The sequence below is a fragment of the Serinus canaria genome, chromosome 5 (genome assembly GCF_022539315.1).
Source record: "Serinus canaria isolate serCan28SL12 chromosome 5, serCan2020, whole genome shotgun sequence".
In the NCBI taxonomy this organism is placed as follows: Eukaryota; Metazoa; Chordata; class Aves; order Passeriformes; family Fringillidae; genus Serinus; species Serinus canaria.
Window position 1 is genome coordinate 41,286,025 of NC_066319.1, and position 27,688 is coordinate 41,313,712.

Sequence of the window (27,688 nt, forward strand, 5' to 3'; positions counted from 1 at the left end):
ATTCTACAAATACAGAGAAGAAAATCAAAAGCTTAGAGGATGGCAACCAAAAGGAAGTTTTTAACTTGAGCTCAAGAAGAGAAAGGAAAAAGGGGCATTTGGAGAGAGTCTTCTATGTCTTTATTCCTTGTATAGGTAGATTCAGTAGAACTTCCCCATGAAGTATTTTTCTTGGATTGCACTTGTTTTCTGCTATGTAACCTGGAAATGTGGTTTATCTAAATAGGTAAAAAACATACCAATGCTGTAGTTATTAAATATCAGGAAAAAATTCAGTCAGAATAGTGTCATCTGTGTTGCTATTTGGTCACTATCTTGTGCTAACCATTCCTATTTACAAAATGAGAGAATACTCAATGATTCTTCAAAAAGTAACAGCAGCTGAGGTCTCTATTCTGTTCCCTGTGAAAGCCACTCTTTGAGGTGGGTAAGCTTTTAAATGCCTTTAGGATTAAACTCTCCAGTCTGCACTCTTGATCCCTCAGCTTTGTAGAAGCATTTGATCCTTCCTCAATAGCTCCTTGAGTGAAATAAAAAGACTCTGCCCTGTTAGGTCCAAGTACCACTTACTGTCCTTCTCTCAGTAGTTTCTCACTTCAGGCAGGGAGGAACAATGTGCGTTACTAGTTATGCACGCATAGCTTGCCTGTAATATCTGAAAACAAAGGGTCTCCACTTGCAAATTTTGGTTGTGTTTGTACTTATTAATAGTATGATTTCTATGCATTTTGATGTTCCCCCTAATACACCTGGGGTTCCCAGTAGGCTTATACTTACTGCTTAATATGCAAGTTAACTCCAAAGATCATAAAAAGACTGGTACCCTTTAGAATGGAGGTAGTAAAAAGAGAGTTAAAACTAAAGGGCATATGTTTGTACCCCCTGCAGAAGACTGAAATCCTGCTGGCTCTGTAATCTGTTGGACATAATTTCTGTGATGCTGTTATGCTCTTAGAGGGAGACTGAAGCTAGTTCATGTCATACTCCTAGGAGTAATGAAGGTGTAACTCTGTGTGCCTTTGTAACACTTGAGGCACTCAGGTGCCACAGGGAGAGGTACTTTAATTGAGAGAAAAGTTTGGGTTCTTTGAACATGTGATGATGTTGTTCTTTGCTTTTCATATCTGGATAAAGAGGGGTTGGTGCCAAGTCTGTTTTCTGTTCTAATGCTATGCTCTTAGTGAGGACTGTGCAGTGTTCTAAAGATAATTTTAAAAAGAGCAAAAAAACCCTTTAATGCAAAATTTGGGACTGGAGCTTCAAGGAGCTTTTTGTTTCTCTGACTCAGCTTTAATTCTCTGTTCAACTGCCACATGTGCCTTTGGGAAGATGAGACCCTTTCTTTGGTATTATTTTCTGTGTTCTGAAAGAGGGACAAAGATGCTGTCCTGTTGTTAGGAAGTGATCGCAGATCCTTTTCTGAAAGACACCTGTTCAATTGTCATAAGGTGCTGTATTGGCATATACTGTATAATTTATCCATCTTTCTGATCTCCTCGTTTTGCAGATTTAGATGAGATGTTGCTTCTTTAATACTTTCAAGCATAAACCCCACCCTCTACATTAATAATCATATCATTCCAAAATTCAAATAATCCTTTCAAATGAAGTAAAAAGGTAATTAGAGCATGAAAACACACACTAAATAGGATGATACAAGCTTTTTCAGCCCTCTCCTTCCTGTTACTTAGTAACAGCAAAAGCAAAGGCCTTTGAGAAGGGGTGTGAGGGAGAGGGGCTGTTTCTTGGTTTAAGGACTCATACATTTGATTCATAATTTTTTTCCTTCTAAGTGTTTTGAATCTCATCCAGGCAGTTAGCAGTCAAATCATTCCATTGCTGCTATATGTTTGTCTGTCTAATACATGTGGCTCACTCCAGTTGTCTCAGCCTTATCACCAGTATCTTTTTCTCACTATCATCATGATTAATCCGCTTGTTTGGTAGCATTTATGGAGAGGTTTGAAACTAAACAGGAAGAGAAACTTTAGTGGTCTTACTGTTGGTGACATAGTCTATCTCTGCTTTAAGTAAGGCATGTCAGTGGGATTAGTGTGAAGCTGTTTGGGTTTGGTATCTCTATTATTTTAACTACACAAGAGTAAAGAGAAGAATTAAATCTCTACTTTTTCACTCCTGCATCTTGCTTTGATTTTACTGTATCACTGGAAAGTTAATAAAATGGAAAGCTTCCTTTAAATAGAATGTTTTCTCCTCTTTATTGCTGTTGTGATGTGCTGAAGTCTATGCATAATTGTTGCTATATGGTTACTTTAAAACTCCCTCCTATGGTAAAACTTCATGAGGTTCTGCACATTTGTGATTTCTGCATATACTCATTTCTTGGGTGGCAAATTACACCCATTAAACAAATATACCTGAAATCAGTGGGTAGTTGCTATTATGGGGGCGAAACTGGGTTGAAGTTCTAGAGTTATTTTATTATTTACTGGGGTGGAGTCATCTTCAAAGCAAAATATATCAGTGTATGAAACTCTGGAAAGCAGCATAGAGTAATGTAACTCCTTTGTACTCACGTAACACTGTCTAAGCAGCAGCTTCAGTGAATGTGGTTTCCCTCTAGTGGTGTTCCCTGCAGTAGAAGCTGCTCCTGAGATCGCCTGGCTGCCCCACTTACACCAGGAGTAGTCTTGAGCTTTGCTCAGTGAAAATTTAATGTGTACAAATAATTCCTTAGGCAAGTTGTAGATGAGTGACAATATAGCAGCCTCTATATTCTTGCGTATACCAACACTGAAGCTTTTGTTGCCCTTAACTGTTAGGAGCAGCAGTGTAAGGCGTTAGGCAGATGTGAAGTGGTTCATAAGACAGCCTTATCTGAAAACAGAGTCAGTGTGACTGAAATCACTTTGAAGTTAATTTAATTAAACTCTTGTAATTCTTAATTTTAAAAGCATGAATACTTGAGGTTATTTTACATACTTCTGTGTCCTTTTTTGACCTCCTCCCTGATTGTGAATATAAAATAAAATCCCTTTCCTTAAAAGTGGAAAAGCTGACTCAATAAAAATGGGAAACCATATAGTACCATTAAAAATTAAAATTATCTTGAATAGATAATAATGCCTAATTTTATTTTAAAACAGTGGATTTTTTTTTTCATTTAGCTTGAAGTTGAAATATTTTGCATGTTTTCAAATCCAGAAAAAAATTATTTTTGGATTAAATGAAATATCTTTTCATTGAAATTCCTATTTAAACCCTTTTGAGGGGATCAAACTTCTATTAACAGGAACATTTTTCTGTTAAAAATAATTTTGCTTTTGATGCCCAGTATAGTGTCTAAGGCATTCAAATTCAGCAGCAGTGAAATTGAAGTAAACAAGGAGCATAGCCTACAAACTTTGATGGAAAAACCTCCATATAAATACAGTTTGTGCCATGTGTGACCTGTACGATATTTGCAATCAAATTATCTCCCTGTTCTTAAGTTATATTGTCACCTCAAAGACATGCAATTTAATTTCTGCACTAAGTTTTGTTTCAGAGCCTTATGAAAAAAATGCAACTGTGTTGAATGCTGAACTTTATTACAGCTATTGGCCAGGGAGTCTGCAGTGAAAATACCAGTTATTCAGTATGGTGATATATGTATTTATAGCACAAGCAAGGAACTATGTTGTGCTTTGATGGGATTGCTTTTGGGTTTTTTTTTAAATTTGGGGTTTAAAAAGTTAAAATAGATTGTATACAAAATAATTAAACCTAGATTTTTTTTTTGTCATGTTTATATGGAGAGTGGGGTATGTTTGAGAGATCTAGTAGGGTGGTCTTGCTAGTTTGCAGTTAGTTGCTGAGCTAATTCCCTGCACATGATTAGTCTGGATGTTTCAGGGAATTCTCACTTGCACTTGTGAGGCTAATTGACTCTGTGGATGTTTAAAGGACTTTGTGTGTATGCTTTTTACTGCTGAATGGATGTCAATAATTAAATTTTGCTTCTGGGTAGGCTGATGTAAATAATCTCAACTTTATTGACTTTTCACAGTAAAGCCACTGTGTAAAGCTGTAAACATAAAAGTTTTTAGCATGCCTCACAGGAAGGTTGTTTCTTATGTGCATGCTATGTTTTGTTTAAACTTGTCGGATAGTACATGGGCATGATCCTGTTCCTTGAGGAAATGGAAAGACTGCTGCAGGTAAGGTCCCCAGTGAAGATACTGAATAACTGTAGGGGGAGTGCAACTGCTTATTCCTTGTTGGCAGCCAGCATTTTCTTGAAAAGAGGAATTCTAAAGCCTGTATATGAGCAAAACAAGTGTGTGTGTATGAGAATATAGGTTGATTTGACTGGGTTGTCTAGATAAATGTCTGCAAGGTACAGTCTGGGGTTGCCACTTGTTTCTTAGCAATTAACAATGCTCCTGTGTTGAACAGCAAATCCTGGTCAAAGAAAAGACCGTCCTAAAACACTTTGTCCATACTAGTGCTGCCTGAAAGAAACAACAAAATTTACACTAGTGGTTTATATTGAACCAAGATTGAGAGTTACTGAAGATTTTCAGAGCAGTTGCCAGCTCTGCTTTTGAGCCGTTCTTGTGTTTTGATATTTGACCTGTGCTTTGTAGGAACTTACTGCACATCAGGAAGCTACAAAGGTGTGTGAAAAATTGCCAGCATCTTTGTCCTTTCACCCATTTCTTCCTTTTTTGTGGTCTTGTGATTCATTGTCATGTTTCACAAATCTCTGTATACACATTTTATACAGCAAACCACAACTACTTGGGTCATATTTAAAGGTGGAAGTGAAAACAATCAATGCCCTTCCTCCATGGCAAATGGAAAAAAAAAAGGGGATGGGGGGCAAAGAAACTTCCTCTTCTCAGCCCCTCCTTGCCTTTGAATGCTAATGGCTTTCTTACAGGATGTTGCCCTGAATAAAAGAGATACAAAGATTCATCTTTCCACTGAAAAAGTCTGAGGTGGTAGCTAAGGATTTTAGTGAAAAAGTAAAAGTGGAGAAAACTTTATCATTTCTGAGAGTCTTCTTGGAAAGCATTAGAATCACTGTAAAATTATTTATATTATTTATCATTGTAATTGTACTGAGGGAAGCACCTTGTCCTTTCTCACCAATATGGCCATGTCCCTTCTGTTCAGCTCTTGTGGTGTTCTGTAGACTTCAGTGTTCCACTTCTGTGGTGTTGGATAGGATATGCAATGATAAAGATAGCCTGGTTTCATGCAAGTCATTTTAATCTTATAAATGGATTAGATGATGAGAGCCTGCACCAAAGTAAAAGCACACTTTTTGATCCACCTGTGAGAAACTGCAGAGGGGATTAACCCTCTTTCTTCTTTATCTCACAGAGGAAATAGCCATGTACTGTTAGCCACTGAGGGTAAATAAGAAGTGCATTTTTAGAGGTATTGTCAGAACTGCATGCCTCTGACCAGTTGTTTGTTCTGAACAAGTGAGTTCTTGGGGAGCACATGGAAAGCAACTTGGCATTTTTAGAAGGCATGATCTGCTTTTTGATTCTTTATACTTTGGCACATGTATTCTTGGCACTTTTATATAGGTTTATTTGAGCCAAGCTATTATTTAGCAGCAGTGCACCTTTGATACAGAGATAATGTTTGGGACACTGGGCAGATTGGATGTAGTTCTTCCATCTTTGAAAGCTTATACTAATTTTTTTTTTATGAACAAAATGCATAAAAGTTTGAATAGATGTTGGAGGATTCATGGGAGAATGAGGAGGAGTCATTGTGGCTGAATCAAGTAATATTTGCTCAAGAAGCCTGAACTGCAGCTGAACTCATGTTCAGAATTAGGAGATGGCTGAGAGACAGATATTTTTTGCTTCTGATTAAGTAGTATTTGCCACTGCAAATCATAAAAGGAATACTCACTAGCCTGCCTCATTTGAGTTGGAGAATGAAACGTGGTGATCAATAGTTCCTCAGACAGCATTAGGAAAGGGGATGGAATGACCAAGAGGATCAGAGCCACTAGCAGGAGTGAGGGTCTGTCAGCTGAACTATTACATTATTGCAGCACTAAGAACTTCCTTGTTCTGTTTACTGTTATGTTGTCCTTCACCCTTTTCATGCATAAAAAGAAACAGAGTGTTGAAATTACCTAATGCCCAGTGGCCCAAAGTATGATAAATAGAAATTGTTTCCAGGTGAGCCATTCATTGCCGCAAGAGTTCCTTGTTTGCTTTTTCTTGTCTTTTATCATAAAAGATTGTTATACAAAAGGAATATACAAATCTCTAGGTTTCTTTTCCCATCTATTTGATCTTCTGTTTTGCTTCCTCATATGTCTGTTGTTCGTTTTGAAGGATGATGTAGGTGCAGATAGCTTGAAAGGAGGAAAAAACATAAAAATCCAAAATATAAGACCACAGAAATGCCTGGCAGGAGATTGTTCTTAGGGACAGCCTTGTGGAGCAGGAACACATGGCCCATTTCCTTTCTATTCTCCCCAGCATAATGTCTGTATAGTAATGGCACATGTAGTAATCGTCCTCAATGAAATGAATTTTGGTATCCAAATGTCAAAGTCCCTGTATACACAGTTTTTGGACCTACTTAGAATTCAATAGGAGCTTATACAAAGAGCAGCAATTTATTTGCTTGCTCTCAGTTGAAAAATGGTCTGCCCACCACTGCATAAATGTATTGAAAACATTTGAAAATAAACCAGTTTGAATAGAGTAAATAATGTTTGTTTAATGTTTTCTTTTAAGATCAGATATGTTTGGTTTGAAAAAAAACTTATCTGAATGCTTTTAAGCATGTTCAAATGTTGAATTTTTCTATGTAGTGTTATTTGGGCAACCCTACTAAAATAAGACAATGCCCATTTTTGCAAAAGGGAGTGTAGTAAGTGAACAAAAGTATTAAAACTTCTTTTTTGGTTTCTACTGATCAAATATAAAATTGGCTGATGAAGACATGGACTTAAATAATAAAGTAATTATTACGGTGCTTAATTTTCAATTTTTTAGCCCAAGCTATTAACCAATTACTTCCAAGTAGATAACCTTATTAATTTGGAAAATGTGGGATTGCTGCAACTTTCTATTCATTTATTTGTGAATTGGTTAAGCTGCATTTTCTAAGAATATATTCATATAACTTCTGTTGGTGTCACAGTTTTGTTTTGAAAGTGTTACGGTGGCCATCCAGACAAGCCAAACCCTAGACTGTTTTGGCTGATCCTCTTTTGTCAGGCTAGGGTTGAAAAATGGGAACTAGAAGATCAGCAACTGAGTTACTGAACCATGCTGAACACAGAGGTATTGCGTAGAGAGCATTGCATTGTCAATGAGCAACTCCAGCACACCTGACTATTTCTTTTGGCTGAGCCCTCCAGAGCTCCAGTGCGTATGTGAAAAAGACTGGGTTTTTTAGAAAGCATTCGCCACCCCTTTCCCCTGCTTTTAGATGGCATTATGTAAAGACACAGTTCCAGGTGACCTCCTTCATCTTCCTACCTGGGAAGTAGGCTGGAAGTGGCTGTGTAGAACTATAGTAGATAATAATTTGACATAGACAGTAATTTCGCTGTCTATCCAGGGAGAGATATAATTTTATGAATTCTGGTTTGGGATAAAATGTACTTACTGATGTAAATCTAGCGTAAGTTTCTTGGATTCCTAGAATTTTGCTTGTCTGGTGCCATAAAACTTAAGCTTTCTGGCCATGATCTAGCTGCCTTGTTCAGCTGGATTTACACGTGTGGAATGTGACTTTGGCACATAGATGAGGGACAGCAGAAGTTGTGGGTTTCTTCTGCTTAGGAGATATTCTCTGTAACTTCAGTATGTGACGTTAAAAGAATGGGGGGGGCCATTCTTTTAATTCAAGAATGACTCTTATCTTTCAGGTCACTAGAAAAACAATTTTTCATCTTAGTTTATGGTAAAATTGGCTGGCAGTGGTCTTTATTTGAAAAAGGTGTTAATCTCCTTTTTTATTAGCATAAACTGCATGATTTTTTCAAAAAGAGTAATGGAATATTTATTTTGTTTTGCTCTTCTTCTGAAGAATTCCTCTACTACAGATAGAATCCTAGCTGAATGAGACACCCCCTACTTTGCCCATGTTCCTTCTTTGGTGAGAAGCAATAACAGTAATGCTGCTCATTAGGCACTGTGCATCCTGTGGGCTGTGAACTATCTGACATGAGTTTTACCAGCGCAGTATGATGAACTGTAGCAGTGCCTCATTGTTCCTATCCTGCCTCTGTTAATATGTTCAATATCTTTTTTCTTTTTTTTTTTTTTTTTTTGGGGGGTTTCCCTTTTTGCCAGTTTTGCCAGTGGGTCCAGTTCAGTGTGCAACAAGTTTGGCTGTACTCATTCTACATTTTCTGGTATACCTGTATCAAAACCCCCACGTTAGTACTGTACTGAAATGAGGATAGATGTTTTTAATTTAGCACACACCATTATGCAATTTCACTTACCATTTGACATGAGCGAGGTGTTCTGGTCCTGTAATCTGAACAATTAATTTTTTAAGTAATTGCCTGTCAGCTGTGATGGGTGAGCAAAACTAGACAAATATGGGTAGCACTAGTGCTGTTTTCCCAGGAGCATTGTTTGCAAGGGCAAACTGTGGTATAACCTTTTGGGGAAGACGTGGCTCCTCTTTCTCTTTTGACTGTAATCCAAGGGGTGAAGTAAGCACCTCAAACGTAGTCTGCTTTGCCAAAGAACCTTAAAGCAATCTGCAAGGTTGGTGAATGGTTTTCTTTGAGATTATAATTAAAAAAAAAAAACTTATAAAGGTGGGGTATGAAGTTCTTTGAGGGGGTTTTTTATTGCTTTTTTTTTGGGGGGGGGCGTGTAGTTTTGTTGTTGGGGTTTTTTTTGAGATTGAAACCAACCTGGTGTTTGATACTGAAGTGTTGAAAGACCAGAGTGTTAAACTTTGAAAAGAATCCCAAGTACCTTGGGGATATTGTAAATCTAGATCCTTAGAAGATCAAAATGCTACTGTAATGGATCCCCTTTGAGACATTTCAGTCATATTACTGAAGTGTGCCATGCAGCCTGATTGGAAATTAGTACCACAGCACAAGAGAGATTTCTACCCATTTTTAAATGCATGTGACTTTAGGGCTCTGTGGAGGGAGGCACCTGACTGAGTGGAAGGGTTTGTGATTCCCTGAGCTGGGAAGTGTAGATGGGAGAGTCGATTCAAGGTTGTTATATACCTGTACACTCTACTGGTCTGTATCACACCAAGTTGATTTTCATGACTTTTCCAACTGTGAAAGTACTAAAGCAATTGTGGGTCTGCCTTTAACTGCTGCACCTATCACCCTTCCCAGGCAAGGGACCTGAAACTCTTTATGCTGGGCAGAAACTCAATGACAATGAGTGGCACACTGTCCGGGTGGTGCGGCGAGGAAAGAGCCTCAAGCTGATCGTGGATGATGATGTTGCTGAGGGTAAGTGTCATGTACCAGTTTTTTTGATCACTGTCTTTGTATCTCTGTTCCTGATCTTTGTCATTATGCTCCTTCTCCCTGTTTTTCTCTGCATCTCTCCCCCCACCCCTTCCTGTTAGCACTCGTGTATTATTTAGTGTTATGATTTTGAAAATGAATGTTGAGGTCTGAGAGACTTCTTAGCCAGCACCAGGAACTTCTGTGACAACTGTAAGCACCTGAGATACCTGTTTAGGGGACAGATAAGCTTACACTTATCTCAGACTGTAGAGGGATTCAGCAGAACTTTCTCTTGGTCCAGGCTCTTTCTGAGCTAGACTTAACACACTTCATTCCTGAGTTGCACGTGTGATGGTTTCCAATGCTGTGGAATCAAGCTCTCTGGACCATTCCTCTGCACAAACTTTTCCTTGATTATAAACCTGCATGAAGTACATGTGTTACAGAGCACAGATTTATGTCTCTGATGCTTATTTTAAATTTATTTTTCATTTTAAAAAATTTGATTTTTTTTTTCTTTTTTTTTTTTTTTAGTTTGGGCAGTCTAGGTTATTTTCTTTTTTTTTTTTTTTTTATTTTTTTTTATTTCCCAAGTTCTTGTGTACCTGATTCAGAGCCATCCAGAAGAAAAAGCAAGCAAAGCAGTTTGTTCTCAGTTTTGGTTTAGAGCTTTGGGAGGATCCTGACATGACAAAGTGTGTCAGTCTTTTTTTTTTCTTGATTTTAAAAAAAAAAAATTCTGCATTTTCAGACAGCTTTTTGAGCCCTACTTCTTTTTGCAGAGAAATGTAGTTGAAGGGAGAAAAGGTAAGTCAGAAAAGTTCGTATGTTTCAATTTAAGATTTGCATTGAAATGATCAAAGTACTCCAGATTGATCCTTTTTAATTGCAGAATTTTAAAAAGTATACTTTTTAGGTGCATTTCCCCATGACTGCACGAGCCAGAAACCTATCTAACCTATCTTTCTTTACTTTTGAAGGTCTAAAATTCTCTTATTTGTATATAATTTTAGGAACTGGGCTTTTGACAAAAACATCAGCAGTCTGGAGGCTGATGATAGTAAAACAACAATAACCACAAACAATAAAAAACCAAAAAAACCCCAAACCAACCAACCAACCAAACAAAAAAAAACAACAACAAAAAAAAAACCAACCAAAAAAACCGAGGAACCCTGGATGCAAAACTGATGCAGGTATAATTGTTAGTTTACACCCATGCTGGTTTGCCAAAAAGCTGAAATACTCTTTTCTGAGTAGTTTCTACTCAGACTCCAACTAGGAGTAATGGCTGCCATATGTAGTACCAGAATACTATAACCTATCTCTGGAAAAAAGTATTTTTCTTCCATATGAATGTGAAGTATTTTAAATACTGTGGTAATTTATATAACTTGGAAAGCCAGGTGTCAGAAATCTGAAATATGCCCAAAGAATTTGGTTTACAGGAAAATGGTTTGAAATAAGTTTTCTCTCTGAAGTAAATATGTGCTGTCCTGTATAGGCTGTGATTTTGCAAGAGGGAACAAGAAACACACAAGAAAAATCATTCCCTCTCCTTGTTGAAATTCAGCCTTTGTAGTGGCTTGGTCAAAATTAGCTTATAGGAAAAAGGAATTTTATTTAAAAGGGAACTTAAAAGAAACATTTCATCCCGATTACTTCTAAATTTGAGAACAATTGTTCTGGATATGCTTTTTTAGGAAACACCACGGGGTGGCACTCTCTGCATTACCGAATCGATCCCCCAAAGCCATCTGTTCTTGAAGTCTTTTTCACGAAGCTGAGTTTATAAATAATAATGATACAATCCTGTACTAAAATAGGATGCGCATATGTACATGTATATGAATTGCATAATTAAAGATGCATTACAGCTAAAAATATCTGTTAAAAGAATGCCATCATGGCAAAGTCAGAAGTCAGAAAAGCCAGAGTTAAGATTTTTTGTGCAATCTGCATCCCACTTCCTCGGGCAGATGATAACAGTCTGCAGTGGTGTGGTCACATAGATTTTTCCACAGGATTCTTGCTGTCTTAGGCATAGATCAGAAGTCTAAATTGAGTCCCCAGTAAAAATAAGCAGCCTGTTTGATTTCTGTTTTCTTACTGCCCATTTGGAACAATGCTCACCAGCTGAAATTTCCTCTAAATTTAGACTTCTTTTAAAATTATTTTTTTTAGTTTTTTTTATTTTGTCTTTATATGTTGTAGGCTACTCATCAATGTGTTTATACAGAACTAAGAAGCTTTAACTGGATTTTTTCCTATGTCTGTGTTACTTGAAGATAGTGGGCATCTTTTTCCCATTTTACAGGTTTGGGAACAAGGCACCAGATTGGAGAATTAGATGTAGACAATTAATGAGCACCTATGAAAAATTTGTAATGAAGTGTCTTGCTTGGTTTCCTGTAGAATGTCTAAGGCAGAGACAGAATCCAATTCTGGACAGCATTTTACTGTTTAATGAAAAAGTTCACAAAACCTTTGTCCCACATTCCTTCTGACCTCAGAACAGATGTCAGAATAGCAGTGGTAAATGAGACACAAATACAGCAGATGTATTCCTCTCTATGACATCTTCCTTGCACCCAAATACCACAGTGGAGGCTGGAATTTTTTCTGTCTGCTACCACTTGAACTAGAGAGTTTCTGATTGCTGCAGTAGGTACAGTACTCTAGAGAGCACAGTGGGGAACTAGAGGTGAACTCTGCAGGTGGGGCTGATAGCTAATGAGATCAGAAAGTACTGGATTGCACTCCATGATTTCCTAGGAAATTACATCTCTGTCCTGACTCTGATCTTGTATTGCCATGTCCTTTGCAGCTTTTCACTGAACTACTCCTGACTTTCTACAGTACTGCCTCTGGCAATATTTTTTTTTATTAAGCCAGCCCCAGTTTTCTCAATTTTTAACCTTTTCCAAGATTCTGGTCTCACCTCCTCCAAACTCCCTCGCTTCATTTTTAATGCCCCCTATATTTGGGCTCTCTGTCCCAGTGTACTTCAGATTCCCCATCTTGGCTTTTTTCTGTTACTCAGGCCACCATTGCCTTGTATCTTTTTAAGTGTAAAAGGAAAAAGCAGGAGTTTTCTTACCTTTGAGAACTGACATTTCTTAATTTTATTGTTCTATTTTCTTTAAGTAAAAAAGCAGGGGTTTTTTTAAGTGACTTTTATAATTTTAAGAAAATACACTTCTCGTTTGGAAAAATCATTAATTTTATAACACTGAATCTGAAACTCTAAGGATCACAGTAGTAGAAGGGAGAAAGCTGTCTAAAAAATTTCCCCATGTACTATTTCAATTTTTGTAAACTTCAATTTTTCGACTAAAATAATATTGCATCTAGTAAAGAACCATTTCAGGATTTAAAAACATTTGCATTGCTATGTACACTTGAATTTTTAAATAGTCAGAAATTTGTGACTGCCTTCAGCTGCTTCTAAGTTTGATCAGCTATGTCTGCTTGGACTGAAGTTTTCCATGGTCTTTGTATAATTGCATAGATATTTAGATCCACTGGTAAAATTTGGAATAAGTGAAAAAGGTGAATTGATCTATATTTTTTCTTCATATTTGGAGATAAAGGAAAAAAATTCTAATAACATCTGTGTTTGCTTGCTGTCTTTGAATAACACTTGTTCACATTTGGACAAAGTATAAACTGAAAACCTGCAGTTTGTACATGACTGTGAGAGGTGAGTTAGAAATATTTCAGAGTTTCCAGAATGTCTAAGCAAGAGAATGACCATCAGTTCATATATATCTGACTCTCTATACACTACAACCCAGGATGTATCATCCATATGTCTTTATATGTGTGTTCAGGTTTTGTTCTATCCCCACATTAAAAAAAAAAAGTCACAACTTGCAGGAAAAGTCTTAAAAAGAACTACTGTTTGGGGTTTCTTTTTTTTCTTCTTTTTTTTTTTTTCTTTTAATGCCTGGAAGCTCTAGTGGTGCGAAATGTTAGGAGACTTCAGGAGACAGCACAGAATATGAGAAAGCTTAAAAGCCCCAGTTGGTATAACTTAGGGAAGTTGGAGGAGTTTGTTCTGGGTTCAGCTATGGTGATTGGTATGATTCCTAGGTATAACCCCAATGACTGACAAATATCTCTTGCAATGACTGGTTGAGAGTTGTGTAGAAATGCTTGCTGACTAGCAGATGCAGTCAAGTCAGATATTGTTGCTAAATTTTGTCAGTCTATAGCACACTTGAAATATTTATTCCAGTCTTTATCCAGTCGTCAAATTTCACAAAACTAGTGTGAGTTTAATTACCTTTGCTCCCTCTGGATTTTGAACCTGGTGAATTTGACCAGCATGTTAAAATATTATGAGAGGGACCAACAGGTAGTGTGAGTGTTTCCTTTGGAAAACCTTCTAAAAGAGAGGACTGTGCAGTGATTATGATCATGGACAAAACACACTTGACTTGGAGAAAATTAATTTTATTTACTGCCAATTAAAAATAGAGTTGAATGGTGAGAAACAGAGAAGAAAGTAGAACAGTGTCTGCCATCCTCTTTTATTAGATTTGCTCCTCCCTGCCTCTCCCACCTGCCCCCACTAGGCAGAAAAGGGGGTTGGAGAATGGTGGCTATGCTCAGCCTCTAACAGCTCCTCTCTGATGCTCCTTCCTCCTCACACTTCTGTCCTGCTCTAGCATGGGTCCTAGCCATGGAATGCAGTCCTTCATGAAGTGTTTCCAGCATTTGTGGTCTCCACAGGCTGTCAGTAAAACCTTCTCCAGTGTAGGCTTTCCAGGGGCTGCAATTCCATCAGGAAATATCCACCTGCTCTAGCACAAGAGTCCTCCATGAGTTGCAGTATAGTTGTCTGCACCACTGTGATCTTCTTCATGGATGATGGAAAATTTCCACACTGGCCCCTGGAATGCTGATGTTGCCCTGTACTTCTAAGCTCTTTTAAGCCTTCTGATGTTTACCTTCTTGTAACGAACTTTCTCACACACTTTTCTCTAATTTTTTTTTTACATTCTTTTCTGGAGCAGGAGAAATTTGATGGACTGTTGGTTTGTCCAGTATCATTGGAGAGGCGGCACTGTCATCCTCCAATCCACTGTCACTTTTGAAAATCTATAAATGTTGGAGTCAGAAATTAAACTTCTTTTTACCTTGGAGGTTCCAGTGTCCGCATAGTTTTATTTCATGTCCTATAGCAACATGCCCCCTCCCTCTTTTCAGTCCTTAATGTTCATAGGGATTTGAATTGGGTTTTCCCCCTCCCTTTGTTTCTTGTGGGTAGCATTATGTCCTTTCTTACACGTTTTCTCCCAGGTACCACAAATCTTGTCCAAGGGGTTCAGCTGTGCCCTGTGGTGGGCAGGTTGAAGTCACATGGAACTGGCCGTTTCAGGCATGGCATAGCCCCGGCCTCTCCTCACTAAGGCTGCCCTGCAGCCACCCCAGAGCCAACACCGCACTCCATAAACCCAATGAGAACTGCAGAAAATTTCACGAGAGAAAAAATAATGGCATGTATGTAGCAGAATTTTAATAGGGGTTGTACAGTAAATTATAGGAAAACAGTTAAATTCTTAATATTTCATTTATTCCTGTTTACTATGTGGACCAAGGCCCATGTAGAAAAACACCTTGCTCATGTGACCAAATAGTGAAAACTACCTTAATAAAGAACTATGGAGAGCTAAAAGATTGGCTCAAAGGGTTTACATTCTGATGTTGCCCATCTTGTCTTTATAGCATACTGTTGTATTTCATCTGTCTGTATGGGTTCTGTGTCAGCACTGGTGCCTAGCACACTTAGTAAAACATTTAAATATGCTGTATGAGGAGTCTGACAGTAGTATTTGGTATATTGAATAGCTTGGATATTTTCGGAGGTTAAAATCTTGTCATGATGTGGTAAATAGCCAAAGTGGTAGGTTGATGATTTAAATAGCTGGAGTGCTTTTTACCTGTTACATTTTTGTGTGTTTCCCTCCACCTGTGCTCTTAAAAGAAGAGGAATAACATCAGGCACAAGGAGAGAACAAAGGAATAAATAACAGCAATTTTATGACTGTTCTCACTTCTCTCACTGCTCTATTTATATTAATCTATGTTTAACAAGTGTTTTTAGGAGATGCACTTGGAAAAGTTGTTTCAGAAGTGTTCGAGTTGTTTGGCAGATGGTCTGCTGCATCAAATAGATCACCATCAGCTTTAAGGGAGATGCCTGGTCCTCTTCACAGACAAAGATTGTGAAGCACAGGGAAAAGGACAGAGCTTGCTGCCCATGGCCCTTTAGGGGCCTGTCTTTTCTTCCAGGTTTTGGCAACTGCTAGACTCACGCATTTCCACCAAGCCTCTTCACCAAGATTCTTTATATCCTTTCTTATGCAAGCTACTGGACAGTGCTTGGATAGGATTTAGTTCTGCTATCACTCTGGAAATTGGAGTGTGAAGGGCTCTATATGACCTGTTGCTGATCTCCACTATTCCTCCTTGTTTCTGTCCTTCAGGCACAATGGTTGGTGATCATACCCGCTTGGAGTTCCACAACATCGAGACAGGGATCATGACAGAGAAGCGGTACATCTCCGTCATCCCTTCCAGCTTCATCGGGCACCTGCAGAGCCTCATGTTCAACGGGATGCTCTACATCGACCTGTGCAAGAACGGTGACATTGACTACTGCGAGCTGAAGGCGCGCTTTGGTCTCCGCAACATTATAGCTGACCCTGTGACATTCAAGACTAAGAGCAGCTACTTGAGCTTGGCCACCTTGCAGGCTTATACATCCATGCACCTCTTCTTTCAGTTCAAGACCACCTCAGCTGATGGCTTCATCCTCTTTAACAGTGGTGATGGCAATGACTTTATCGCAGTTGAACTAGTCAAGGGGTAAGTGGCTTTCTGTTGTTTTCTACCAGCTTATTTATAGATAAATTACTTATAGGTGAACTTAAAATGCTTACACAAAGAGAAGTTCGTACTCATGTTTTCTGTTTGCTGAGCTGTAAGACAAACTGTTTAAACAAAAACTCTGAAGCTTAAGACTCCTGATTTTATCATTGACTTCCTCCTATGGCTGTGGGAATGACATTTTTACAGTGTGCAGCGTTAGTGTTTTAAGTAATTGGGACATAGTTAGACTAATATTTTGTCTTGTCAGCCTCACAGATTAGCACAGAGGAGATGTGCTGAGGGCTCTGTATGTCTCTTCTTCCCCACTCCCTCCCCCTTTTTTTTTTCCATTGTAATAATTGTTTTTCTGTCATATCCAGTGAAGGAAAAAGCAAAAGCACATTGGCTGCTGAATTTGTTCTTCAGCTGGTGATGCTTGATGAAAAGCGAACTCTGTTTGCTTTTGAGCTGCTGTATTCTTTCCAGGAGACCTATATCTCATAAAAAAAAAATCCTTTGTTAGCTGAACAAATTTTGATCTCTGATTTAGTCATGGTAGACATGTTTTCCACAGTTTACTAGTCCTTTTTATTTCAGTTCAATCAGTTTTCATTTTTGGATTTGCGCATACTTCTGTAAGTGGGACATTGAGTCATAAAAAAAGGAACATGAGCTCCTGGTGCTCTGTTGAGAGAAGAATTTGTTGTCTTTTCTTTTTCTTTTCTGAGTAGAATACTGCTCTTCCATCCTCAGGTGGATTTCTGTGTTTGCACTATATAAATAATTCAGGATAACACTCCCATGACTTCAGTCTTTGTTAGGGTCTCTATTTTTGCCAAAAGCTTTGCTAATTGTTTTTTAGCTGTTTGAATAAGTCTAGGATCTCATGAGAATTTTAGTACAATATTTCAAGTGAGTTTCCTAATTAACTTCTTATGGGAGTTATTAAAAACTCAGAATTAACCTGGGGAATATATGCCCCAACTAAGCATATCTAGTTTTGCTCACCAGTACATTTATCACTATTACCAATTTTAATAAAATAATTATATGCTCAGACAGTGTTTTTGTGGATATAAGAGAACTTTGTGAAAAAGAGGAATGCTTTATGGCTACAATCTGATTACTTGAAATGTTGTCATCTCAAAATACTAATCTTTACATTTTGGTGGAAAGGAAACAATTATATTCTTTCAAAGCAGTGGCTAATTTTTTGGCTTATTAGGACTTTCTAACTCAGAGATATTTCCCTTCATGACTTTTAAAGTTAATTTACCAGCTCTGGCTAGAATAAGGTTCATTAATGCTGCAGCTCTTCCGGAATATTAACCAGTTCTTGCTTTATTTGCAGGTATATACACTACGTGTTTGACCTTGGAAATGGACCTAATGTTATCAAAGGCAACAGTGATCGTCCTCTGAATGACAACCAGTGGCACAATGTTGTCATTACCAGAGATAACAGTAACACACACAGCTTAAAAGTGGACACTAAGGTGGTCACTCAGGTTATCAACGGTGCCAAAAATCTGGATCTTAAAGGTAAACTCTGCAAGATTAAGATATTCCCTTTGTTCTTGCAGGGCTCAACTAGTGAACAGGAGAAACCTTGGAGTAACCATGAATTACAGAGCAGTAAATCTGTACTTGGAACATTTTGGCTTTCAAATTCATTTATCTCTTTTTTGTTTGACAGCTTCTTGTAGCCAAATAGTTTGTCATATTTTGCTTTTTCAGAAATTGTCATTTTTCAGTTTTTCCTGGTTAGGTAGCAATGAGAACTGGGATTATTTAGGGGATTTTGTGATGGGTTCTTTGTTTCAGTTTTTATTTTGGTTGGTTGTTTAGTTTTTGGGTTTGTTTTGGTATTTTGTAGTAAAGGAATCAGAAATTACTTCTTGCACAATATGTTGCTCTCTTTTTAACTTTTCCTGAGCGTGTATTTACTTTGCTTTATTCACATTTGGTGGCAAGAAAAGTGACTCTAGAAGGTATGTAACCTCCTCCTCCTGGTATGTGTACTCCTCTCTGCTCTAGGTGATCTCTACATTGCTGGCCTAGCTCAAGGCATGTACAGCAACCTCCCGAAGCTTGTAGCCTCTCGTGATGGATTTCAGGGCTGCCTGGCATCTGTAGACCTGAATGGGCGTCTGCCTGACCTTATCAATGATGCTCTGCACCGCAGTGGGCAGATTGAGCGTGGATGTGAAGGTAAGATTGATTTCAGAGAGGTTCCCCTCTCCAGCACCCACTTCACACTTCATTGTTACACTCTCTGCATATACTTGTTTACCTCACTGTACATTTCATTAGTTTGCTACCATGGCAATATCCTTTATTACACTTTTGTCTACCAAATGCAGCTTGTGGATTGACAGTTCCTGTGAGTGGCTTAGCAGCTCTTTGCCTCTGTGCTCTATCTCCTGTGAGTTGGTACTTTTAGTAGTGGGAAAGGATGATACCAGGGTATGGACTGCTACTTAGTATTAGTTTTCTCAGACTGGTTTATTAGCATTAGCCTTAAAATCCTTTGGAAGATATTCTAAGCATTCAATTAATTTGTGCTTCAGAGCACCCTTTCTTGGGATCCACAGAAGAGTAAGTATTTGGAAGAACAAATAGAGACAGGGGAAATGGAAGGTAGAAGGAGCTGAATGGTAAAGATTGGCCTGAAAGAGGAGTTAATTTTTGATGAGGTGGGCCTCTTGTGAAAGCACTGGAGGCATTGCCTGTTATGCCTGGGAAACATTTCTCTTCAGTTGTTTTCTTTTTCCAGGTAGTTTAGAACTCAGTGGGAGTTGCTTTTTGCAGCATGTAAACCATAGTGATTTCTTGAAGCCTCTTTAAATAATTTGCTGTTCCTGTAAGCTCCCATTAGTTAAAAGAATAACTTTTTAAAAGTTAATTTTTGATGTCAGCATCACTGACTCAGTACAATGCATATGGCTTCAATGCCCAAAGCACATGGGATATTTACCATCCAGAACTCCAAGGTTTTGCTGTTGGGGTTAAATGACAATCACCATTGTGTCTAGAATCATGCAGTACCAGTCTGCTGTGCTGGCTACCAGTCACTACAGGAAGATAGCTTTTTCTGTGAATTTTGTATGTACTTTTGCTAAAACAAGATGTCCCAAACTGATCCTTCAAAAATGTCACAAATTGAGAAGACTCCTTGATCATCTTTCCCTATTGAGTCAAGATTACAAGTTGCATCATGATGAAGCCCTGCTGCTTATCAAGACTGTTCTGTTTTAGGATTGACTGTATCATCTGAGAGAAACCTTTGAGTACCAAATTGACCATCCAGTCAGGTCTGATCCCTTGCTTGTGTCTCAGTGTTCTGGTTGGCTGGGAGCTCTTGTGCCCCAACCTTCCTTCCATACATGTCACAATAATACACTGGTTTGTGAGAATTTTGTGTCCTCTCTCAGGAGCTCACTCCGTGTCAACTCCCATCTCACAGATTGGTGGGCAGTTGTAGGCTGTTTTTATTCTTTCTTTTTCTTAATAATGTCTATTAACAACTTTGTTCCTTGTGGAAATGAGCACAGTGTAGAACTTGTGTCTTTGCCCGTTTGGGGCAGAGTCAACAAAAGAAGTACCCTGTTTTGCATAGTAGTTTATAATGTTTAACGAAAAAAAATGCATTTGAGGTTTATGAAAAAGCCTATTCTATTTGTATTAGATGCACTGAAAGCTCTTAAATATTAGTGATTTTTTTTTGATAACTCTTTTGTTAAAAATTATCACAACCCATTGGCTCTTTAGGTGGCATGTGATCTCTGCCAGCCCTCCTCCTCCAGAGAACCCCCCAATTAGACCATCCTGTTGTTCTGTGTGTGGCTCAGAAACGAAGCCACGAGGCTTGCCCTGAAGACTGTCTGTCGCTGACATGTTTTATGAAAAATCCTTTACTTAGGATTTTTCCCTTCCTGAGAGCTGAGAGGCCTCAGGAACAAACTGTAAACAATTCTTATCTACTGCTGTGGAATGCAACGGGAAGGTCTGTGATTGGCCCCGTCAAACTGTTTCCAATTAAGAGCCTATCACAGAACACCTGTCTGGCCGTCTCGGTCTGAGAAGACTTTTCGTTTACAGATTCTATTCTATTCTTAGCATAGCTTTGTAGTGAAATCCTTCTCTCTATTCTTTTAGTATAGTTTTTATATATTATATATCATATAATAATAAATCAAGCCTTCTGATACATGGAGTCAACTTTCTCGTCTTTTCCCTCATCTTGGAACCCCTGAGAACGGGGTAACAGCTGTCCCATTAGAGCTGTGGTGTTTCCTGCTCCTGTACCCAGGGTAGTTCTTTGATGTGGTGTTGTATTGCTGAGGTTGTGTAACATCAGTGCTGCTCCCAAAACACGTAAAGTGGCACTGTGTGTGCCAGTGTGGTACCAGCACAGCTGCTGCCTGAATGTGGACATTGCTTTGGTTTCCAGAAAACAAGTTCCCCTTCTCTTCTAAAGTCCTTCAAACAGGACTCAGAATTTGAAAGAGACCTAAAAAGTTGGGTGATAAGGTCAATGATGGTCATCATTCTGCCTTTGGAAGAGCTCGTCTTGGAAAGCTGTGCCCTTGATACCTTCCCAAATGGTCCCTGTTCAGCACCAGGGAAATTGCTGAAGAGGAAAGTGTTCTTTTTTGCCAACATATTTAGGATTAGTAAAAAACCTGAGAATTTGGTTACTGTAAAGATATGCCATTTTTTGTTGTTTTTTTTTTTTTTTGTTGTTAATTTTTGAATCCTAACAATCCTCAAAGCTTCCTCTCAGATCTGTCTTGCTGCCTGCTGGAGCCTATTCTTACAGTTGGCAGTGAAAGTCACACATATCTCCCATTCTCTAAGGAAAGAAAAACTCTAAGGTTGTTCAGTCCTTATTTACATCTCCCTAGTTTTTTCCATCTGAAGTAACTTTGGGTGCAGTCTTTTTGTTTTTAAGGGCAGAGGTCCCAGATAGTTGTTGCTGCCTCATGATGTTTAAATACGTTTATTAAAAACAATTGCAGGCTTTTTGTCTGAGTAGTCATGCTGTATCTTGATTTGCTGGATATCTCTGTATTTTGTCATGAAGGGGAGAGGAACCACATATGTGATGGGAACATGCATGCTTAAAGAAATGTTATTCCATTCCTACATATGAATCTAGTCTTTCAAAGGTCATCTGAGAGAGATTTCTGCTAATGCTTGTCTTTTGTAGAGGCCATGCTTTCAGAGGCAGAGATTAGCATGTGGCAGCTGTTTTCTTAGAAGCTGTCAGTTTCATCTCAGGACAAAATCAAAGAATATTTAGAAGAAGAAGGCCTTGAGAGCAGTAGAATATGAGATGTCGGTCAGGAGAGAGCACTGTCCTGGCTAAGACGCGCAAGTACTACTGCAAAAGGGTGACATTGTTGCATCCTTTTGTGGTTTTTATCTCTGTTCATGTATTTCAGTACCCAGCTTCATACCACCAATTCAGATTCACAAGTCTCAATACGAAAATAATATTCCATCTTGTCTTACTTCCTTTTATTCAGTTTGAGCAAGCCATTGAACTTCCTTGACCACATTATTCCTCTCATGTGCTTAAGCGTGATTCAGCCTCCCTGTGCACCAAAGCACACACTTAGCACAGAATTATTTGTGTTCCAGTGATGAATAAGGCTTCTACTTGAACAGGAAGCACTTTCAGTAATTTGTATTTATAGGACATATTTTTCTTTGGGAGCTACCAAAACATTCTTAGTCATATATACGAGTCACTCTTGAGACGCAGGAATCCTTGAGACTGAAATTGGCTGATGTTTAACAGTGTATAGTAGTGCTAAAAAAAGTCACTTCAAGACTTAAAGCAAGAATTACTTTACCTCTGATGTCCTACTGGTTCTATCGCTATAATTTCTTTAAACTATATATGGTGGCATTTGTTTAGGCTAGCACAACTCAATAGCCTCTTCACAGTTTTTGTTAGGTGACATAGCAGGTCCCTTTTTCATCATGCAGCTTCCACGTGTGCAGTAGAAGCTTATGGTTTCAGCATTTGAAGTCTACTGTTCAATCACCTGTGTGTTTGACAAGATGACAGCTACCACGCTGACATGTTTTGTGTTTCAATGTATCCTGTAGTACCATTGCCTTTGGCAAAGGATTTTGAGGGGGATTATCTGGAAGAAGAGAACCCAGGAGTGTGACATGACAAATGAGTTTATAAAATTAAAGCTTCATGTCACACACTTTTTTCACTTTTTTTTTTTCTTTTTTTTTTTTTTTTAAATATGGTAGTTGGGTTTATTTTCAATAGACTTTTGCAATTGCTACATTCCTCATTTTTCGGGCAGCTCTTCACGGATCTTGACAGTGTGGTCACATCTGTAGTGGCAGCTTCTGTTTCCCTGGAAGGGATTTTGCAAAGCCAGAAACCACCTTGCTGTCTGGTATGTTCAGGTGTGCTACACACAGCTCTGAGGAGAAAAAATCTTGGGGAGAATGACATGATACCAATATACTTGCTCATTTTTCACAGTTTCTTAATCTTTTGTGTACACTGCAGCTTTGTTCATTATCTCTGATGTAACAAGAGGGCCCTTCCCCTTACCACCACCTTGAAAAAGGCATTGGTGAGAGGTTCTGAGAAAAGCTACCAAAAGTAGGGAAGTGGCTAAGACTTCAATGGTCCTTGTGTCAGTGTTGCATCAGGGTATTAAGCACACTGAAGAGACAGAATGAATTCTCAAAAAGGTCATCAAATGGGATGGCCTCTTCTAGTGAAAGCTTGAAGGCAAGTCTGCCACCTACTTTCAGCCTTGCTCTCCCCACCCATAAAATTCATCTTCCAGGTGTTCTTGTATTTGTGATAAAAGTATGAAATTCATCTGCGTCTTGCAAACCACTTTCAAAATGTGGGTGGAGGCTCTTGGACATGAGCAAAGCATTAGAAACTGAGGAAAAGTCTTCTATCAGGACATAGTTTTGTCCAGTCTGTGTCTCAACAGCCTATGAAGGATGATTGGAAACTTTTTACTCCCTAGTTTAAACAATATAGACTATTCTACATGAAACATACACAGTTTGGGAGAGAGGATGTCTGCACTATGGTATATATGAAGAATTGGTAGATAGAAGAGGTTATACCAGGTGACCTCATTTCTCTTCTTTAAAGTAAACAATTTAAACTTCAGCTCAGCTTTTTCTCACTTCTTGACTTTTAAAATGAGTTCTTCTTGCTGAACTCCTCATTCCTCGTCTTACTGCTAGATAAATGGATCAATTTATTCCAATCACAAAAATGTAGACTGAATGATTCAGTGTTGTTTTGGGTTTTTTTTCTCACTGGTCTGTAAAAAAGTTAATCATATGTCCACTCTTTTGCGTAGTTTGAAGAGGGTGCCCTCAATATTGATGAGTACTCTCTGCCTTTGAGGCACTTTTTAATCTTTTTTAATTTTCCACATGTTGTCACATGATTTCCTTTCTTTCAATCGGTCATCCCTGTATTGCTTCCCATGGGCACTAGGGCTATCTGAAATTCAGCGGCATGTTCTAAATATTTTTACCCCATCCTGTGCCCAGACAAAAAAAACTATCAGCAATGGCTAAAGAACATTTTATTTCTCCTGTAAGGTAGTTTTCTATGTGCTTTAGAGATGTTGCTTCTACCTCACCTGTTCCACTAACAGCTTCTCACAAAGGAGACTGATTATTATTAAGCTGGCTGACACTATTCCAGATGTTTTGGGACTTTTTTTTGGCCCTAATTTAATCTTCTTTCCAGATCCCACAGTAAAATCATAATCTTTTGCTACTTTCCATGAAATAGTGTAGTTAACCTTTGGAATTCACTGGTGCATGAAAAGCATGAATGACACGTACAGGCTGGATAATCAGAAACACATTTGGTATACTAAGCAGTATGTGGAAAACAGCAAATCTAATCTCATGCTTAAAATCTCACAGCAGGATAATGTCAAAAAGGATTTCACCCTTCATCTGCTCAGAAGAGAAAATTCAAATCTGGTCATCCTTCACTTTCTCTCTGGAATCAGAGGTTGTCCATTGAAGAGTGGAGCATTAATTTGCTCCATGATGGTTTGACATCTTTCCTTTTCCTTGCTTTTGTATTCTATTCTCATAGTGCTGCTGGATTTATGGAACAAATATGAGCTTTTCTCTCATCTACAAAGAAAATGAGGTTCAGGGAAGTAGGGAAAGTAGTTGTTTGTTGTAGAGAAATTACTGTGTTAAAATAAGTGTTGAAAATGATGCATGGAGAAGTGCATCCTTTTCTTTCTACTCCTTCCCCCTTTCTTTTGAATTTTGTTTAAGGAAAATGGGATTTTTTAGCTTTATGTAGTAAAGTGGTTTCAAAAGTGGAGAGAAAATTCTGACTATCTGAAAAGGGAGGATAATTGCTGTCTTCAGTCATTCATAGGCTGTGAAACAGCAAAGATTTAAAATGTTAAAATTCTTAGGAAGCACAGGAAATGGCATCTTCATCTGTCAGTTCTAATTTGTTGAGTTGTAAATGTAAAAGAAGACAGTGGGGAAAGGAGAGCTACCAATCTTCCTTCAGTATCAGCTGTGATATTAGAACTTTTTAAGAACAGGTTAAGAAGGTAAGTATGCACTTCTTAAATAACCATCTTTTGAACAATGAAGTTGATGATTTGGTGTTTCGTTGTTCCTATTGTGCTGTGTTATAGGAATATTAACCTTCAGAGGCAGGGAATTCAGGAGCTGCATCCTGTGCTCCCATCTTTGTCCTCTACTTTTTCCATTCTGAAAGAGAAAACTTAGAATCAAGGTATAACACACCAAAAATCTATATGGCTTCCTTGTAACTGACTCCATTAAAGATAACCAAACCACCAACAAAAAAAAAAAAAAACCCAACAAAACAAAAAGCTCAAACAAAATTAAAATAAAAATAAAAGAAATCCTGTGCTTACATGGAAGAGCATCAGTGCAAGTGTTGTTTTACTTTTAATGCTCTTCAGTCTTCACAAAGTGTATTTGGATCTTTAGACAGTTGGACTTAGTAGACTTATGATTATTTTTTTCATTTGGACTATGATTTGACCACAGATAACAAGATCATTCTGACCCAGGTGAAATAATGAACTGGTACTCTTTGGTTTTTTGATTTCTCTGATGACTGATTAAGACTATATGGGTCTAAAGCCTGAGCTGTCTGCTGGCCTGTTGAGGTAAGTTTTTTTTAAGAATGTGTTGAAATCTATGAGCAGGTGACAGCTTGTGAGGGGGCAAGGTGCTACTGTCACTTATATTCAGTGTTGAGCTCACTTCTTTAGATAAACAGAAATTTTTGTCTTATACAATTATCAGTTATTTATGGTTTTCTGGCAATAAATCCATTTTGGACAAAAAGCCAAATAAACTAAATGTGTTCTTGATGGAGGTACTTGAAGTCTAATAGATTTTTTTTACCTAAACGGATTCTATGTATTTCTCAAACAAGACAAAATCTCTCTAAAATTGTTGTAAATGCTGAGAGATGGGTTGAAGAATGTGATGTTTTTTCTTCTCTTTGTACTATCTATAAATTTGGTGATTTTATGTGTGCATGAATGAAATGCATTTCTTCTCTTTCTGTTTGGTTTTGTTACCTGTTGGTTGCATTAATGTAGTCGCTGTCCCTCTGTGCCCTTGTTGCCTGTGTTGTCATTTCTGTGTGTTTTGATTATGCATGTTGGCTGTGATCCTTATACCAGTTGATTTTATTTATTCAAAGTGATGTTACCCTGGTTTATCTGCTTTTATACTAACCTGTTGTTTATTGTCTTTGCTTTATTTTTTTCCTTTTTTTTTTTTCTTTTGGCTAACAAAGTTGAGTTGACCAAAGCTGACCTGCAAGGTAGTGAAGGTTGTTCTTCTCCATTACTTGTTTCAGTGAAAGATGCTTTTATGTAACATTTAGTGCCTTTTACTGGGTGCTGTCACGCCTCTCAATCGGAACAGAATGGCAAACCCCAGCGTCTGTGGGAGGGGATTCTGGGCTGAGGAAGAACATGGCAAACAATGAAGCTGCCTCTGTAAACCTGGGGGATTTGACTGTATCAGTCTCTGAATAATAGCCATAAAAGCACCAGCTGATTTCCTGGAAAGCCTAATGATCAGACAAATACCTGCTGTGCCTCAAGATGTAGAAGGCCCTCAGAGCTTTAAAAAACAGAAAGCTGACTTAGTTTCTTTAGTACTAATCTTGAGGAGGGAGATCAGGAGATAAAACTGTTGTGGTTTTTTTTTTTTTTTTTTTTCTTTAATGTAGATTTTGAAAAAAAAAAAACCCACAGAAATAACTTTGTGGAATTTCAATTTTAAAACAAAACCAAACCAAACCAAAAAAATCTCTAAACTACAAGCTCCCTTAATATTTAGAATGGCTTTTTACAAGCCATAGTTATGGTAGGAAGGGTTCCTTTTCGGAGGGTCAGCACAGTAGCAGAACCAGAGAAGAGCACATCGGAGCAGCTGTTAACACTGAGGAGGACGAGGAGGTCCCTTGTCCCCATCTCAGCAGTCAGTGATGCCAACATTGTGCTGGTTCTGTGCCACAAAGCTCCTTCCCCAGTGGCTGTTGCCATACCTGATGTCACAGGCTTCCCCCCAAAGAGACCTTCTGGCAGATCTGCAGGCCCCTGGTGGTAAGGAGTGCCTGGTGCCCATCCAAGAACCTGGGGCTGATCATCTCCCCTGAAGGTGTGTCCTTGTCAAGGAGCTGTGCCACCAGGTCAAGGAGCTGTTTGAGAAAGGCACTAGGCTGAGTAGCATTTGTGAGAATAAGAAGGAAACCAGGTATTCTCAGAGACCCTGTAGACTTTTTTCCTGGGACATAAGTAAGGAAATGTGCCTATTAGAGATTAATAGGTCTTTGATGCTAATATTAACAGAAAGATGTCTTCCATGGCATTGAAAGTGAATCCTTTTAAATATGATAATGAAAATGTACTTCCCAGTTCATCTGTAAAGACTTCAATATAGAGTACAAATGAATTTATTCTGGAATGCCATGGAAGTTTAAAAATTGTTCCTCCTTTTTAATGGAAAAGGAGATAATGGTTTCAGGTATAAGGGGAAGTCAGAGGAATTGAACAATGTGTCTCTGTTTAGCAGTCCTGAAACCACAGACAGCATCTGTTATGGGATTGTTTTAGTCACCTTGAAATTTTATGTCTAAGCCACTTAATGTCTACGGTTCTGTTGTGAGACAAAATATAGAATGTTCCTGTTTCACCCTCTGAGACAGAGACTTCCTGGCTTATTACATATCTCTGGAATTAAGGTTTTGTAACTTTAATCATATGATTCATAAACTCCTTTTCTATTCACTGTGTTTACTGTGAAGATGTGGTGATATTGCTGACC

At 38.3% G+C, this 27,688-nt stretch overlaps 1 protein-coding gene across 4 annotated transcripts in view; it reads left to right on the forward strand.

The window, feature by feature from the left end:
* NRXN3 (neurexin 3) overlaps window positions 1-27,688 on the forward strand; it is a 909,952-nt gene that overhangs the window by 358,163 nt on the left and 524,101 nt on the right. For all 4 annotated transcript variants that reach the window (XM_050975200.1, XM_050975204.1, XM_050975201.1 and 1 more), the window contains 4 exons: window positions 9,314-9,433; window positions 15,928-16,309; window positions 17,664-17,854; window positions 18,350-18,523. In XM_050975200.1, the coding sequence (XP_050831157.1) occupies window positions 9,314-9,433; window positions 15,928-16,309; window positions 17,664-17,854; window positions 18,350-18,523 (867 nt within the window). The remainder of the gene's footprint in view (window positions 1-9,313; window positions 9,434-15,927; window positions 16,310-17,663; window positions 17,855-18,349; window positions 18,524-27,688) is intronic.